Source organism: Tripterygium wilfordii, chromosome 11, assembly GCF_013401445.1.
Source record: "Tripterygium wilfordii isolate XIE 37 chromosome 11, ASM1340144v1, whole genome shotgun sequence".
NCBI lineage: Eukaryota > Viridiplantae > Streptophyta > Magnoliopsida > Celastrales > Celastraceae > Tripterygium > Tripterygium wilfordii.
Genome location: NC_052242.1, coordinates 1,320,734 through 1,337,524, shown reverse-complemented (window position 1 = coordinate 1,337,524; position 16,791 = coordinate 1,320,734). Strand labels below are relative to the sequence as shown.

General features: G+C 38.9%; 2 protein-coding genes and 1 pseudogene across 3 annotated transcripts; 2 read left to right on the top strand and 1 right to left on the bottom strand.

Moving 5' to 3' along the window:
• Positions 1–677: 677 nt before the first annotated feature.
• Positions 678–3,904, bottom strand: LOC120008956 (oligopeptide transporter 2-like). The gene is made up of 6 exons (XM_038859359.1): positions 3,405–3,904; positions 3,127–3,224; positions 2,263–2,826; positions 1,914–2,166; positions 1,640–1,822; positions 678–1,414 (listed from the first exon to the last, which is right to left on the bottom strand). Exons 1-6 carry the CDS (start codon positions 3,849–3,851, stop codon positions 800–802), a joined length of 2,160 nt encoding a protein of 719 aa, XP_038715287.1. The 5' UTR covers positions 3,852–3,904; the 3' UTR covers positions 678–799.
• A 2,587-nt stretch (positions 3,905–6,491) lies between these two features.
• Positions 6,492–13,238, top strand: LOC120008403 (annotated as a pseudogene).
• A 198-nt stretch (positions 13,239–13,436) lies between these two features.
• LOC120008401 (putative pentatricopeptide repeat-containing protein At5g52630) lies at positions 13,437–16,691 on the top strand. 2 transcript variants are annotated; one of them, XR_005470495.1, is made up of 3 exons: positions 13,437–13,698; positions 13,974–16,238; positions 16,331–16,691. XR_005470495.1 is itself a non-coding variant. In XM_038858704.1 (2 exons), the coding sequence occupies exons 1-2, from the start codon at positions 13,606–13,608 to the stop codon at positions 16,167–16,169; spliced, it is 2,289 nt and encodes a 762-aa protein (XP_038714632.1). In that variant the 5' UTR covers positions 13,437–13,605; the 3' UTR covers positions 16,170–16,350. The 2 variants fall into 2 exon arrangements, 1 of the variants encoding a protein (XP_038714632.1); XM_038858704.1 differs by having other exon boundaries at positions 13,974–16,350.
• Positions 16,692–16,791: the final 100 nt, after the last annotated feature.

Sequence of the window (16,791 nt, the reverse complement as noted above, 5' to 3'; positions counted from 1 at the left end):
CTCTCATGAGAGCAAAACAAGCAAAAGCAAGCCGTGGCTTTGGTTATGATCCTTTAAGCTATGCTCAGAACTTCGATGAGGGCTTGAGAGATGACGAAGATGACGAATCCTTACATCTCGGATTCTCTTCTAGGTTTGTTGCTCCTTCATCAAAAACGCTTGAACATGTGTGAGAGGGAACTCGTGGGAGGATAGTTGAGAGTTCTGTTACTGTGTTATGGCTATATTGCAAGTATTCTCTATACATTAATGCTCTTGGTAAAGATATCAACAGTGTTAGAACTAAGCAAGATCGTATACAAGAATTGAAACCACATATCGTAAAGCATGATGAACATCCGAAAATTGTATTAACTACATATCAATTTGTGCCATGAAAATCCTTCTATTGTTGTTTGGTTGGTCACAACAATATACGGTGGAAAGATAGTAAATTGTTGGTTGAAATTGTACCCCAAACGGGCTCTTAATCAACAACTCGCAAAACAGAAAACTAATTGCAGTGGGAAGTCTTCCTCGCTGTCTCTAGACCTTGGACACAATGGGTTCAATGGAAGTGGTAGAGCGGTGAGGAAACCTAACCAAATATATAGTGGACCTACACTCGAGTTTGCCCAAATCCATACAAAAGTCCATAGTACCAATGAGGTTGTTTATAGCCTATATAACTTTAGGAATCACATAAAATTGGGCAGACCACATTATCTCAATAGCCATAGCCTTTGGTCCATTTTACAAAACTAAAATCACAATTAAATTAAGCCTACTTCATAGTTAGAATTATTCTAACACATAGGAGCTACAAAGCAGGACATCCATTAACAACAACACCTTTCTCTGTTGGGCATGAAGCCAATGGACAGTGCTCACCATCAGAACCCCACCATTTGACGTTTTTATTTCCCATGGTTAGCGCGAGGTGCAAAAGAATCCCCATAAAAGCCACTCCAGCATCCAATGCTGCTGAAAGAACATAGTTATACCTCTGCCACCACCGCTTCCGGTAATTGAAAACAAAGTAGTTGAAGACTACTCCTACAATAATCCAGCAATTCAAGTTTGCGCTCGTCGCTGGTGGCATGTTACCGGTGGCTGTCAAAATTACCGGAATGTTAATCAGCGCAATCCATTTTTGTTTAGGGAAAGCCTTGATGAGCAACCATATAAATAGAGGTCCTAATGCTCCTCCAAGGAAGAACCAGTTGAGTGCAGAGTAATCTCCAAGACTGCCAAACATGCGTTTCGGTCCAACCAAACCCCAAATGACAGATGCATCAAAGAATACATGGTCATTAGGACATGTCCATGGACTGTTATGAGGAAGTAGTTGATCCTCACATATGTTCTCTATAGATCCCAGCAGCCACCATGCGACCCCAGTACTGACTGTTGCAGCTACGACAGTGCCTATCAACTTTATTGCAGTTGCCACCACGAAATTACATACGAAGGAATTAGAATTAACATCATGTTTAGCTACTGAATTTCCGGTTCTTATATGAACATACATACAAATGCAAGAACTGGGCTTTACAATCGGCTAATGGCCTGTGTACGTGTGCAAGTATGTCCAAAAGCTTAAGCAGATGGAAAATGTGAGATTCGCTTATTTAGTTCTAGCCACAAAGATTTGACATACCTGGACGAGGAACATTGATCTTGGTGGAATCTTCATGTAATGGCCTAGCTTGAAATCGTTGAGGAAGAGAACTGCCTGGACCATGCTTATATGCCCATAAGTCTTGAAGCACACGTTGGCTAATGGTCTACCTGGCAATATGGAACCCATCACATACTCTGTGATGACATTGAGACCTGGTCTCTGCCAGTATTAGGAAGAAAACCAGAATTAGAATGTAAAAAGCATCTTCAAATATTGACAAGCAATGACAAATTCCATTCCTTCGTCTTACACTATTTGTTGTGGCGGTGATGATGCTGACCGGAAGAGTAAATACACACGAAATCCCTGCCGCAAAAATGAGTCCCCACCACGGCATTTGGATCTCTTTTTTCATGACAGTGCATAAGACCAGAGCTAGTGTCAGTGACAGAACAAGAGTCGAGTGAAACCACCAGTTAGGAACCGCTTTGTACTTCTTCATCAATCTTGTGTGTATATCTACTTTTCCTTTGTATGAAGACCAAAATTGTTTATATATCTCCCTGTAAATTGTAATGATATGATTCAACCAAGTTAGTTCCACCATGATTGCTAAAACAATATAACAGGCATCAAAGGACACAATAAAACAATTTCACCTTCCATTAAACAATGCTACATGCGTAATCGTTGCTACAGTTGAAGCAAAACCAACTCCGTAAAAAAGAGCAAAGAACACACTCATTTTTACACGTCCTTCCTTCTCATATGCAGCCATGTCAATTTCAAATTTGTCATTCACAATACCTGATACATTATATTTATGCCCTCTGGAATTGTATAGGTTCGAGGAGAAAATTGGGAACCTCCTGGCGTCGTAAAGATTAATGCCCCAGTAGAGGATAGGAAGTGCAACAAACATGGATAACACGTAGCCAGCAGCAACATTGGCAATGGCGAAAAAAGGGCTTATAAGGGGACTGTTGAAATATGCAGCTACAACAGTCCAGTCTAGAGCAAAGGAACCAAGACCAAGTCCCGCCATGCCTGACCCAAGTTGGTGTGCCGTCGTTGACTTGGGGAATATCCAGCACACCCAGGAAACAGCCTGCAAAATTTGTATGAGGTAGCTTGGGAACAAGTACCAGGTGAAGCTGCAAATGAGGGCAATCAAGAAAAACTTCCCCCGTGTCATGCGCTTGTTTTCTTTTTCGTGCAGAGCCCTATATAACAAAAATGAAAACAATGTAAAATAAGTTCTACATTCACTTCTTCTTTCCAAAGTTTTGTGAATAATGTTATTGGATGCTGAATGCAAGAGGAACAATGGGAACTCCTAGTACTCTTGTAGAAACAATGATATACGCTTGCCTTTGCAGTTTGCACTCATTCATGAAATTTGGTTTCACTTTTTGGGGAAGAAAAACAATGATTTAGCACCAATTGCAAAGCCAATTATTTCAGAAATAACAATTATAGCAGGCAAAAGTAGGAAATAATGATTTAATCCGTTAAAATTATACCTAAAGAGAGAAACCTGAACCAGACTACTTGGCCACCACATCTCTGCTGAATCCACCACAAATCTCCTCATAATTCCAGCCCACCCATATCCCATAACCTGCTCCATATTACCACAAAGACAGCAAACAATTGCATCCAAAATTTATATAAAATTTGTATTGACTTTGTACTAAACAACACTCTACATGTACAGTACAGACGAAATAACTAGTGGGTCCTAATTATTCAAAAAATAAAATTTTAAAAAACATATATGTATATATATATATATACACACCTGTGTAGTGATTATAAGAATCCAGCTAGCCAAGAATGAGATTTTCCGGTGGTAAAATGCCTTGATAATTGTCACGATGTGAATAGCGTATTCTTGTGAAGAGGCAACGTTAGCGAATATAGATATCAAGACGTGCTCTTTAACGTTGAATGGACCTGGATTCAACGAGAACTCTCGGTCCCCAAACCCCCGAATCCGAAACTTTTTATTAGTGAGAATACTCGCGAGGAACTTCCCAACAGGGAGCGACGCCACCTGCACCGAAATCATGGTGATGGAGAGGGGCTCCTTGCGGAACATGAAGAACGTGTTTGCGAAAGCGAGGAGGGCGCATGAGAGGACTCCAAGAAGCCACATCCGGAAGGTCCATACCGGAAGTGAGGGATCGTCGGTGTTTGGTACGGTTAGTCGGACTTGTTCGATTGGGGACTCATCATTTTCGTCCATTTTTGGTTGGGTTGGTGCTGAGGTGGTGTTTGTTAGAGCAATCAATTGTACAATGTGTTGGACAATAATAAAATATATTACAAAATATGTTTTGCTTAAATGGTGGTCCAAGATTAGAAAATATATGAAAAATGTGAATTGTTGATGTAAAAAATCTAAATCAGCCACACGTCAGCTGATGATACGGCAAGCTTCCATGAATCCTACAAGAACAATGGAGAGGGCGGCCCTTCATGGCCCGGGATACTCCGACGCTCAAGTCAGTAATTGTATTCAGAGAATCAAAGTGGAAGTCATATGTCTTTGTTGTGAGAGCATACATGGGATGAGTCTGATCATCCTCCTTTTATAGGGTTGTAGGTCGTATCTGTTGGGATTTTCATATCCCAAGTCTGTTGAAATATTGATCATTCGTTGTGATATGAGGATTCTTCATGATCCTTTCTAGTTTGAGTTTGAATCTTCCCTAGGTTGTCGTTAGGAAGTCTTTGGATTGAGTGGGTTGAGTCTAGGTGTTTTCTTAGATCATGCATGATTAGTAGGCTAGTATGCTGACCTGATGGTAGGTAGGATATGGAGAATCATGGTAGGTAGGATCAAATCTCTCTTGATCCCTGATCCCTAATTTCCTTTGCATTTGAACATTTGTTAGCTTTGAGGAGGATATATTTTAGATATTATTCCTTGAGAGTTGTCATCTCCCTTATTTTATTCTTAGTACGACATTCCCTTCCTAAAAGCTATTGCAGTATGTTCTTGTGACACCTGACATGCTGACAAGACATGACTTAATTTTTTCTTCCGCATGAATATAGAAAAATTGAAGCTGTTGCAGTACGTTCTTGTGACACATGGCATGCTGACAAGACATAACTTAATTTTTTCATCCACATGAATATAGAAAAATTGACATGCGTAATCAGCATGATATCGTGATGACATAGAGAAAATATCTTGTAGGAGAAAAGGATTTTTATCGTATACAATCCAAGAAAAAGGGAATTCGTTCAATCAAAAGAATGAAAGATATTCCACTTGATCTCAAAAGTCATGATCACAATAATTTTAGCGACAACATTCATGCCACAATCACTATAAAAGCAACGCCCTATCTCAGATATGCACGGACTCTAAACCAATAAACTCTACACTATTGATTTACTCTTAAGAAATTATTGACTTGAGCATTAGAGTATCCCGAGAAATCAAAGGTCGCTCTCCCTTTGCTCCTATAGGTTCTGAGGTTCGCCGTCAACGTCACAGTTTGGATCCCAACTATGATCGTATAGGTCGTAAAGATTTTACATCGATAGGAAAGGAGGCATCTATTGGAATCTCCGAATTGGATTATTTAAATCCAAATATATAAAAGTGAATAAAATGATCAAATACAAAATTCAAAATAAGGATTCGTTTGGCAGACAACAGATATGCTGTCTGAATGGTTGGTAGTGTTTGATTTAATTTTTTATGGTAATATATATGTTGTGTAATATTCAGTGGCAAATTACGTATCGGAATATTATGTGCGTGGAAGGATATTATGTATTTTACTTGTAACAGATAACAATTAATTTATAAAATAAAGATAATCAATTGAAATATTTATAAATAGTTAAAAATAAAAAATAAAAAATGGGAGGATAGATATTTTTAAGGGTATTAGTTGTGTAACACTAAAAGAATGAGGATAATATGGAGAGGAAATAAAAAATACTACTATGAAAATTGTCTAGAAGAAGAGCATTCCAAATAGACTACATAATAGTGCGTCAGAATTGCCGTATAATTGACGCCCAAATATGGTTGTTGCTTACCAAACCGCCCTAAAACAAATCCATATTGTAAGCTATTGATTTCCCATCGGGACATGATGAAATTGGGAAAAGTTGCTGTCAACTTGAGTGCACGCCAGCTCACTCAACACTCGTTTAAATAAGGCAATAATCCCATTTTTCTCTTTTCATAAAAGTAAGAACAGTCGGAGCCTTAAGAGCTGGGCTAAGCCCAAAAGACACATATGGGTAGTTATAACCATTATCCAAGTATCCAACCAGAACTGAACTCACGAGGCTAGATGCAGCCCATTTCGCCAACAATTTTTGGGTCTTGTGCTGCAAATCCAGCCCGCATAGCCTGGAGTCTCAATTTTTGCCAACGAACACCTATGTTTTAACAATAAAAGATCAGCAGATTTTCCTCAAAATTGTAGCAAGATCCCTGAGTTTTGGGGAAATGTCAATTTCACATCCAACACTCCACATTAGTTGGGGGTCTCGAGCATTTTCCAACAAATAAATTGAGAGAATTTTTTTCTTCGTAAATAAAAAGATTTGTTCAACTGTTAACTATGTTCCGGCAAAATAAGTTTTGTTACTTTAGGGAAGTTAAGATATAAACCCTTAATGAGCCCACGTAATTGCATCCACCCTACTTTTCCTATTGGGCTCCTTAATGGGCCCATGTAATTGCGCCCACCCGCCAACCCTACTTTTCCTATTGGGCTAAACCTAAATTTCAGTTGGATCATATGTGAATAAAACGATAGAGATGCCCACACGGTTAAACGGTGCCGTTCTGAAAGTGTCTCACATGTGCGAGACTGCGAGGGTGACGTGATAGTGGCAAAATAGACTCGCCACAAACAGACGGTCCCCAACAAAACGATTCGCTGCGCCCGCAATAGAAGAATACCTACGTATAGAGGGACGAGAGAGCGAGAAGCAACAAAGAAATGGCAATGGCTATGGCTCTTCGAAGACTCTGCCTCCTCTAGTCCCCTCGTCAGCCGCTGTTTAATCAATCACATGGTCCGCATCCATGTCTGTACCATTCACTACTGTCTTTTGTTGCAGTTTATGCCACGCTAAATCTTTTTTTCTTTTTTTTTTTAAGAATCTTTCTTGTGCAGTCATCTTTGCCTAACCAAGCCGTGACAGAGAAAGAGACATCTCGCGCTACTGTAAGCTATCGTTTTTGTTCAAATCTCCGTTTCTGTCTGTTTGTATCAACTATTGCCTGGTGTATTTATGGACGTTCCTTTTAGATCAAAGATTGAGGATTCATAGTCTTTGATGCATAATTTTGTTTCAGTGGATTAAGCAATTGAATGCTCCACTTGGGGAAATTGATCCAGAAATCGCCGACATAATTGAGCTTGAGAAAGCAAGGCAATGGAAGGTATAATACTATAATGTAACTATTTTGATTGTATTTTATCAAGTGATGGTCGGAATCTATAATATTTTGAATCTTTAGGGACTTGAGCTCATACCTTCAGAGAACTTCACATCGGTTGCGGTGATGCAAGCAGTTGGGTCTGTCATGACTAACAAATACAGTGAAGGATATCCTGGCGCTAGATACTATGGAGGAAACGAGTAGGACAATCCACTCTACCTTCAAACTCCTCAATTTTTTGAAAATTGGCGATACAGTCAATATTTTTTGATTTACAAATTTTAAAATGAAGACTACAACATATGGTATCACCTTAATTTTGCAAAGCACTTTATGCTCTAAAAATATTTTGTAAAATTTTCTCCAGATTTAGCATTTTAGATCTGTTAAATCATTTTAATTTTCCTGTTGACCATACTTAAGGCAGGTTTGTGTTTCTTATGAATCTTTCCTCCTTTCCAATAGATACATTGATATGGCTGAGAGTCTATGTCAGAAGCGTGCCTTGGAAGCTTTTCAATTGGACCCTGCGAAATGGGGAGGTAAAGGAATCAGTCCTGAATTATGTCAAAGTGAATAGAAAATTCCAGTTCAATTATTTGAATATAGAATTTGATGTTTATGTCTGAGTCTGACAAAGCTTTTGTTAAGAGTTAACTTTTTTATGGTCTGGAGATCCAGAGGGTTTTGTGAATTTACCAATTACATGCTGTGATCTAGCTATTTAGGTCAGTGTGATGGTAGTAATAAATTTACGAGTCCTTTACAATGTAGTATGTACAAACATGAGACACCATTGTGTTCTTAAATTATTCATGTACTATAATTTCATAGGGATCAAAAGATAATTTTTGCATGAACTGCCACAGCATGTTAACAATGGGAAATGGGAATCAACATTATTGCTTCTCCATAAATGTTTCCCATCGATATTTTTAAATTTTTTTTATAAAGGATATAGCAAACCATGGCTAGGAATTTATGATTTATCATTGCAAAAGTTGCATGTTGTTGTTCTAGAAATCTTGCCCACATCTTATATTGTTGTCGAATTTTATTGAAACAAACAAGGAGCTTTCTTCTTCTTGAACTAGAACAGCCCCCATTTATGTAAATATTAGTTGTTGATGATATTTTTATCTTATTAGACTAATGAGGGACCTTTGGTATTCATTTCGATTGTCACTTTGAATTTGACCACATTTAGAGGATGGTGCCAATAATTTTGTTAACTTCTCTCTTGATGGGAAAGTTTTTTTTTTCTCTCTTTTGCTCTGTGGTTTATTTTATTGATTAATTATAATCATTACACTGGAGGCACACCAATGAGTATTTGTATTAGATGGGTAGATACAGCATTTCCTTAGGTTCAATTATGTCAGTTTCATCAGTTTTTACTTATGTAAAGTTAAACATCATTTTATGCGTGTGCAGAGCAAACTGAAATTTAATACAAGCTTTATTAAAAACAATGGATATCTTATTTGTCGCAGTCAACGAGTAGTCTCTATCTGGATCCCCTGCTAACTTTCAAGTTTACACGGCATTGTTGAAGCCACATGAAAGAATCATGGCATTAGACCTTCCTCACGGGGGGCATTTGTCACATGGTTATCAGGTGCTTAAAACTTCCATCTGATAATATTGTCTGGCAAACTTAAGAGAACTTTTTTGCCATGGCAATTTACGAACGTAAATTCTTTGCAGCGTTGCAACTCATTCATTGCTTTGACAAATATTAACTCCTATTTATTATGTCTTCCAAATTTTTCCTCAAAAAAATATGCCTTTAGTATTGGTATTTGATGCACTTAATTGTTGGCATTGGGCAGACTGACACCAAGAAGATATCTGCTGTATCCATATTCTTTGAGACAATGCCGTACAGATTGAATGAAAGCAAAGGCTATATTGACTATGAGCAGGTACCTGTCAATGTTCGTAGTTGTACCTCAGTTATATGATTATTTGCCCCATATATCTGGTATTCAATAGGTTGTTAACTACAAGGAATAGGAGTAAGAGGGTGTTTGCTGGCATATTATCATTTTTAGTTTGTCTGCTAGCAGTTTTAATTGAAAAATAACAACTAACTCTATTTTTGTTCATTAATTAGTCGATTAGTGAGGATTTTATCTGGCCCATAGTTACCGGGAACGGTCATTACGACGAACGTCCCAATTCGGGGTACACTAGCGACCTGGGACGCTCGAGAGCGCGACCTAGAACGCCTAAAGTAGCATCCCAAAATTCTGCCATGAAAAGACCCAAAATCGATTGAGATGTGAGAACAAAGAAGAGTAGAAGACAGTGTACAGACTGACAGTTCCCAAACCAAAAAAGACCCAAAAATCATACTTGGTCGATGCTTCACGATGTTGGAGAGAAGCGGAAGGTGTGGGAGAGGAGTACTCAAACCAGAGAGAATGCATGAGAGAGGCAGAACAGTTACTCGACAACAGAATCAGAGAAGGCGGGACAGAGAAGAGTACCCAAACCAGAGAGGAGTCTTCACGGCGTTGGGATTGGGAAAGAAGAGTATCTAAACCCTAAATTTGTGGTTATCAAAGCCCACAACTAAAGCCTAGAAAATTGACCTAAAAATAACAAAGCCCATTAAAATTTGTTACCCAGTCTCCAAAAATAATAGAGAAGCATTGAAATTGTTTTTTTCTTGTACTTTAGATTGTAAAATATGTTATATTTCATTTTATATTTCATTCAATATTTAGAAGTGACCCCAATAACTCTTCAAACCGTACCACGTTCCCAACTAGCGTACCAATTAAGCCTACCCCCAAACATACCACAAATTAATCAAGTGGCGTATCCCATTCCCGTACCACGACTCGGAGCGTACCGAGTTCCTGGTAACGATGATCTGGCCCATGGGTCTTCTACCTTCTTTAAATTTTGTTTCTATTTCTTCTTGCAAAGTGCACTTCCTGTTCTCTTATTAGGGCTGATTCTGATTATAAAGTAACATTTCTGCAGTTGGAGAAAAGTGCTGCACTTTTTAGACCAAAACTCATAGTTGCTGGTTCTAGTGCCTATGCAGGCCTCTATGATTATGCCCATATTCGCAAGGTAAATTTACATTTCTCTATGAGAATCAATTATGCTCATCTGCTTTCTAAGTTGTTTCTATTTTTTTTTTCCCTCCACTGCTTTGAGGTTATGAGAATTTATATGATGGATTATTCAGGTTTGTGATAAGCAGAAGGCAATTATGTTGGCTGACATGGCACACATTAGTGGATTGGTGGCAGCTGGTGTTATTCCTTCTCCTTTTGAGTATGCAGATGTTGTTACAACCACATCACACAAGTCACTTCATGGTCCACATGGGGCCATGATCTTCTTCAGGAAGGGGCTAAAGGAGATAAATAAAAAAGGCGAAGACGTGAGTTTAGATTTTACTTATCTCTTCATCATCATCATCCGAGCCTTTATCCTAAAAGTTTGAGTCAGCTACATGAGTATGAGAAAATCAACGGGAATCCACTACTTATATTCGTTTCTGTCATTAATTTCTATGTATGATCATACTTTCATCAATTCCTACTAAATCTACTTCAAGCCAGTATCTTCCTCTTCGCTTCCTACTCTCTCCTATAAAATTCTTCCCTCGTAAACGGTTTCTTAAACCGGGGGGGGGGGGGGGGGGGGGGGGGAGGTCACTGCTCTAACTGAAGTCATGAGCATTGCAATCATAGGATAGTCATTTCTTTCAAGTTATATCTGGTTCTTTTCATGCTAATAACAAAAGTATGAAAATGAATTGTTTAGGATTGGCTATTCAATGTGTGACTGCCATCCAACAGGTGATGTATGACTATGAAGACAAAATCAATAAGGCTGTTTTTCCTGGACTCCAAGGTGGTCCACACAATCACACCATTTCCGGTTTAGCTATTGCATTGAAGCAGGTTTTCTTTCTCGACCTACCCTCTTTCCCTCTCCTAGGATAATCAATTTCTTTAATACAGATTAAACCTTATGCTAGAGACTGATGCTCCTAGGATGCCAGACCAAGAATGTATTGAAATCATTTTGACCAAGCTCTTTTCCCCTTGTTTTTATAGGCCAGAACTCCCGACTACAAGTCCTATCAAGAGCAGGTTCTTAGTAATTGTTCGAAATTTGCTCAGGTATGTTGAATTATGTATTTTTATCTTTTTCACATATCTGTTGGGCCTGAGTCTTAGTTCTCAGTCGTTTATCTGACTGATTCCTAACTTCGTGGTGACACTCATAAGTTACTATCACTATATGTGCAGTGCTTGCTCGAGAAGGGCTATGATTTGGTGTCTGGTGGAACAGAGAACCACCTAGTCTTGGTGAATCTAAGAGATAAGGTATGAGAAAATAACTATCTTCTCCAACACCTTCTGTTTTTATATTGGTGGTATGTTTGCAAGTTACGGAAAAGGCAAGTGGGTTTTGCTTATTTTTCCGTGGAAAGTCTCCAAAATAAAACTCTTCGCAAAAAAACTCGTGTTACATAACGATGAATGCTGCTAAAAAATCCCCGTTGCTGACAGACAGTTCTTTCGTTAGGTAGTAATGAATATGAAGCAGTTCAAAATGGTTTAGATGGATTTGTGTTGAAAAAAAAGAGGTGCAAAACCGTCATGTATTTCTGAAACTCAAGGATGAAAAAAAATCAATTATATCAGAGAAATTTTATATCATTTTGGGGAAACTGTTTGACAGGGTATTGATGGATCCAGAGTAGAAAAGGTTTTGGAATCAGTTCACATTGCAGCTAATAAAAACACTGTTCCTGGCGATGTGTCTGCCATGGTTCCTGGTGCATTCGTATGGGTACAGTCTTGATCCTTTATGCATCTTTTGGCAGTTCTGTTTGTCAAATGCTTGTGGTTTATTCCTATGTTTCTGTTGTTCCAGGAACCCCAGCTCTGCCATCTAGAGGGTTTATTGAAGAAGATTTTGCTAAGGTTGCTGACTTCTTTGATGCAGCTGTGAAGTTAGCGTTGAAGATCAAGGGTGATACAAAAGGTCCTTCCACTACCATTTCGTCTCAATTATATGCTTTCTTATTACATGGTTAATAGTGAATTGCAATTAGTAAGAGATTTAAGCTCCTAGACCTTGATGCTCACAGCAGACTTCTTTTAATGATGCAAGTCCAGGAACAAAGTTGAAGGATTTTGTGGCAACTTTGCAGTCAGATAAAAACATTCAGTCTGAGATTGCAAAGCTCCGCCATGAGGTGGAGGAGTATGCAAAACAATTTCCAACCGTTGGCTTTGAGAAGGAAACAATGAAATACAAGGACTAAGGAAGGATTTCCAAGGTGCTAGGTATACAATCTCCTCTATTTCAGTCTCTATATGGACCATATATATGTTGGACGCTAGACTTTGGAAAATAGCATCCTGGCACAAGCTTTTTGAGAATCTTTTGAGCTGTTTGTCTGAGCGAAGTTGTCATTAGATTTTCAATATGTTTCTGGTTCTTTATTATTTTATACTTCCTTGAGTCTTTTTCATTCTCTCCCTCGCCTCTTTTTTCTAAGAAAAGAAAAGAGGAGATAGAGAAAGTGCATTGACTTTGGAATTGGACACAAAGAACTTAAGAGTATTAACCTTTTTCATTTGTGGAAAATTACATTGGTAGCGACATTATTTGATTGATTTTTCATCTTGTAGTTGCCTCACTGAGTTAGAAACTTATGACTTCACGCCTTCACCGACCTAAGTTTTTATTAAATCCTCAAATCCATTATAAAGACCTAAAAGTCCAACTTAGTTTTATTGTCTTAAATGGATGCCAAAATCGTACCGAACCCTTTGTCAGGCTATTGTTTTCCATGGATAATGTTATTGCTATATGTTATGGGTGCTGTATCATTCCTGTGGGAACCAGCATCATTTTCACATTCACCTCGAAACTGTCTCTGCAGATTAAATTGTGGCCCAACAGATCAGAGTATATGGTTCAAATGTCTCCAACATCTGTTGGTGAAGAAGAAAGAATACCTTATGATAACAGGATTGTCGATCTGAGTAGAGAAAGATGAGAGTTACTCCCCAAATCCATATGATGGTGACTGGGTTTTCACTGGCAATATAGATTCATGCTGCCAACTGTTTGCAAATGCTGTGAACCTTTTCATTAACCGAAGTTTATTTTCACGTAATAAATAACGTTTTCCACATTTATATATTACTGTTCAATTGATTGCATTTGTTATAGAAACTCTCGCTTGGTAGAACTTCACTGGAAGTGCAGATAAAACTTAGTAAGTAAACCGACCATCCGAGAGGATACGTGTTTCTTTTCTGTCCTTTGTTGGGCCCGGCCCGGCCCATTGAATGGACGGAAATATACAAAAGACGACAGAAGAGTAACAAGAGTTGACTTGGAAATAATATGATCCATAGGGGGTATAAGTGTAAATAGCCTTAACAGAAAGATGACTCGTCATACCATCTTGCGGCTGCATCCGTTCCCTCCACAAATCTATATAATCCAAAAAGATAACATACCATGGGTAGCCAATACACAAAGCTTCCTCATGACGTAGTTCCTTTCTGTGTCGTCCTCCATGGCTTCCTTACCTTCCGTTGCTGTCAGTGGAACTCTCCGGCTTGAACCAGACATCAAAATACACCCGAACACATCTGTTGCCGCTGATAAGGTACTAAAACTTTCTTCTTCCAAGTTCCAAGCATATTTAGAATTCTATAAAAGCTTGTGCATATGAACTTCTTTACTTTTTAGGATTCTGTGTTCAGGAATCTGGATTCTGCATCGTAGATGTTTATATATGATGGTAATGGGTATTGTGATTAAATCATCGACTTTGTGTAGATTATTATTGTCTACAAGACTCTGAATTTATCAGAAAATTACAGCCAAATGGCCAATCCATATGTCTCACTCAATCTCTGTTTTGCTGCTTCTGGTTATCAGAGCACGAGCATTACTTATCAGAAAGGGCAAAGGATCTCTCACAATGGAATTGCAGAGCCAATTGGGAAGCTAGATTCTCGAGAAGCTCTCTCTATGATAAAAGAAAGCACAAATGTTGAGCAATCTTTCTATATGCCCCTCTTGCAAGGATGCATTGAGAAGAATTCAGTTGCGGAAACCCAAATCATTCATGCCCACATCATAAAAACTGAAACTTACAAAGATTATTATGTGATGACATTCCTGGTTAATGTTTATGCAAAATGTAGAGCCATGGAGGATGCTCGGAGAGTTTTTGATGCATTGACTTTGAAGAATGTTGTTGCTTGGACGTCCTTGATGACGGGTTACGTTCAAAATTCACTGCCAGAAATTGCCATTCAAGTTTTCAATGAAATGTTGGAAGCCGGGGCTTATCCTACCAATTATACTTTTGCAGTTGTCTTAAATGCTTCTTCTTCACTGCAATCTATCAGATTGGGGAAACAATTTCATGCTAACATTATCAAGTACCAGCTTGATAATGACACAAGTGTTGGGAATTCCCTTAGCAGCTTTTACTCAAAATGTAAAAGTTTAAAATCCGCCGTAGAAGCCTTCAAGAGGATTAAAGAGAAGAATGTGATTTCTTGGAGTACGGTAATATCTGCTTGTGGTGAAAATGGTGATGAAGCAATGGGTTTTAGATTTTTCACTGAGATGCTTTGTGAGGATATTGAGCCTAATGAGTTCTCCTTGACCAGTGTTTTGAGCTTGTGCGCTGTGATGCTTTCCTTGGACGTAGGGGCACAAATCCATTCATTGAGTATCAAACTTGGCTATGAATCAAACCTTCGAGTCACTAACTCTGTACTGTATTTGTACCTCAAATGTGGGTGTATTACTGAGGCAAGGAGATTGTTTGACAGGATGGATTCTATGAGCTTGGTCACCTGGAATACGATGATTGCAGGCTATGCTCAGACGATGGATCTTGCCAACGATAATCTTTTAGCACACTGTAGAGGAAAAGAGGCACTCAACACTTTCTTGAAATTGAATCGCTCTGGCAGGAAACCGGACCTATTTACCTTCTCAAGTATTTTAACTGTGTGTAGCAGGTTGGTGGCCTTAGAACAGGGGGAACAAATTCATGCTCAGACCATCAAAACTGGATTCTTGTCAGATGTTGTGGTGGGAACTTCACTGATTAACATGTATAGCAGATGTGGAAGCATTGACAAAGCAAGCAAGGCGTTTGTTGAAATGTCTATAAGGACTTTGATTTCTTGGACAAGTATGATTACAAGTTATGCACAGCACGGCCGGTCTCAGCAGGTGCTGCAGCTCTTTGAAGACATGAGACTATCAGGAGTGAGGCCAAACCAGATTACCTTTGTGGGTGTTCTAGCAGCTTGTAGCCATGCTGGGATGGTTGATGAAGGACTCAACTATTTCAAACTGATGCAAAAGGAATACAAAATTACGCCTGTGATGGATCATTACGCTTGTCTGATTGATATGTTTGTGCGATCAGGACGGATAGAAGAAGCTTTTGATTTTGTTAAGCAGATGAATTTTGAACCAAATGAGTTCATATGGTCTCTCTTGATTACAGGATGCAAAACTCATGGGAACAAAGAACTGGGTTTTTTTGCAGCTGAACAGTTGCTCAAACTCAAGCCAAAAGATACTGAAACTTACGCGGTATTGCTAAATATGTACATTTCTGCAGAGAGGTGGCAGGATGTTTCCAGGGTGAGAAAACTAATGAAAGAGGAGAAAGTCGGAAAATTAAACGATTGGAGCTGGATTAGCATCAAGGACAAGGTTTATTCATTCAAAACCAGTGACAATTCGCATCCGCGACAAGCTGAGATGAACAAATTGTTGGATGAATTGCTTGAAAAAGCAAAGAGATTTGGATATGAATCACCAGAGAGTTTTGAGGAGACCGATGAAGAGGACGAAGGGAAGACATCCGCTTCTACGGTTTACCACAGTGAAAAGTTGGCTATTGCATTTGGCTTGCTGAGTACATCATATGCTGCCCCAATACGGGTCGTCAAGAGTGTAACTATGTGCAGGGATTGCCACGATTTCATTGAGGTAGTCTCATTACTAACATCAAGGGAAATAATTGTTCGAGATAAAAAGCGGCTTCATAGATTTGTTGATGGACATTGCTCTTGTGGAGATGTTGGCACCCTTCTATGATGAGCTTTGTTCACTCAGTTACTTGCGATTTTCTCTGTTCTAGGAATCATTCAACCTTCAAATTTTATGGTAAGTTTAGTTGCTGAAACGGCTTTGCACCTTTATCGCTGCAAACCTTAAAAAATACACTGTCGAATTCGAATTTTGTACTTGCAATGCAGTGTCATGTGTATTTGAACCACTTGGAGATAGTCTAGAAGGTGGTTCTCTCCGGACTTAAAGCCTACGGTGCTTGAGATCGAGAGTTCGAACCAACCAGTTGACATATTTCTTTGTGGAACCAGGTTCCATGGACATGTCCTACTTCCTGACCCCAACCCGCATGGGCTTCGGCCCAATCTTAACAGGTTAATCTGACGGCCCGAGAATTACACCCACTCAGTTGTCTAAATGACATGTTGGAAACTTGGGCTGAGTGATTCTTCGGTTAAAAAAAGGAGAAGAAAAAAGTCTTGTTCGGTGTTTGTAACTTTACATTGTCACATTTAACAGCAAAAATTATCATTCTCAGTTGGACAACAATTAACCTTTCCAGAAGGGGATTTGGAACCACAACAGAGTCCCTTTCAAAGATCCACACCATCACACCAAACTAGAAAGCTATGGAAGCACAAGTAGTAAA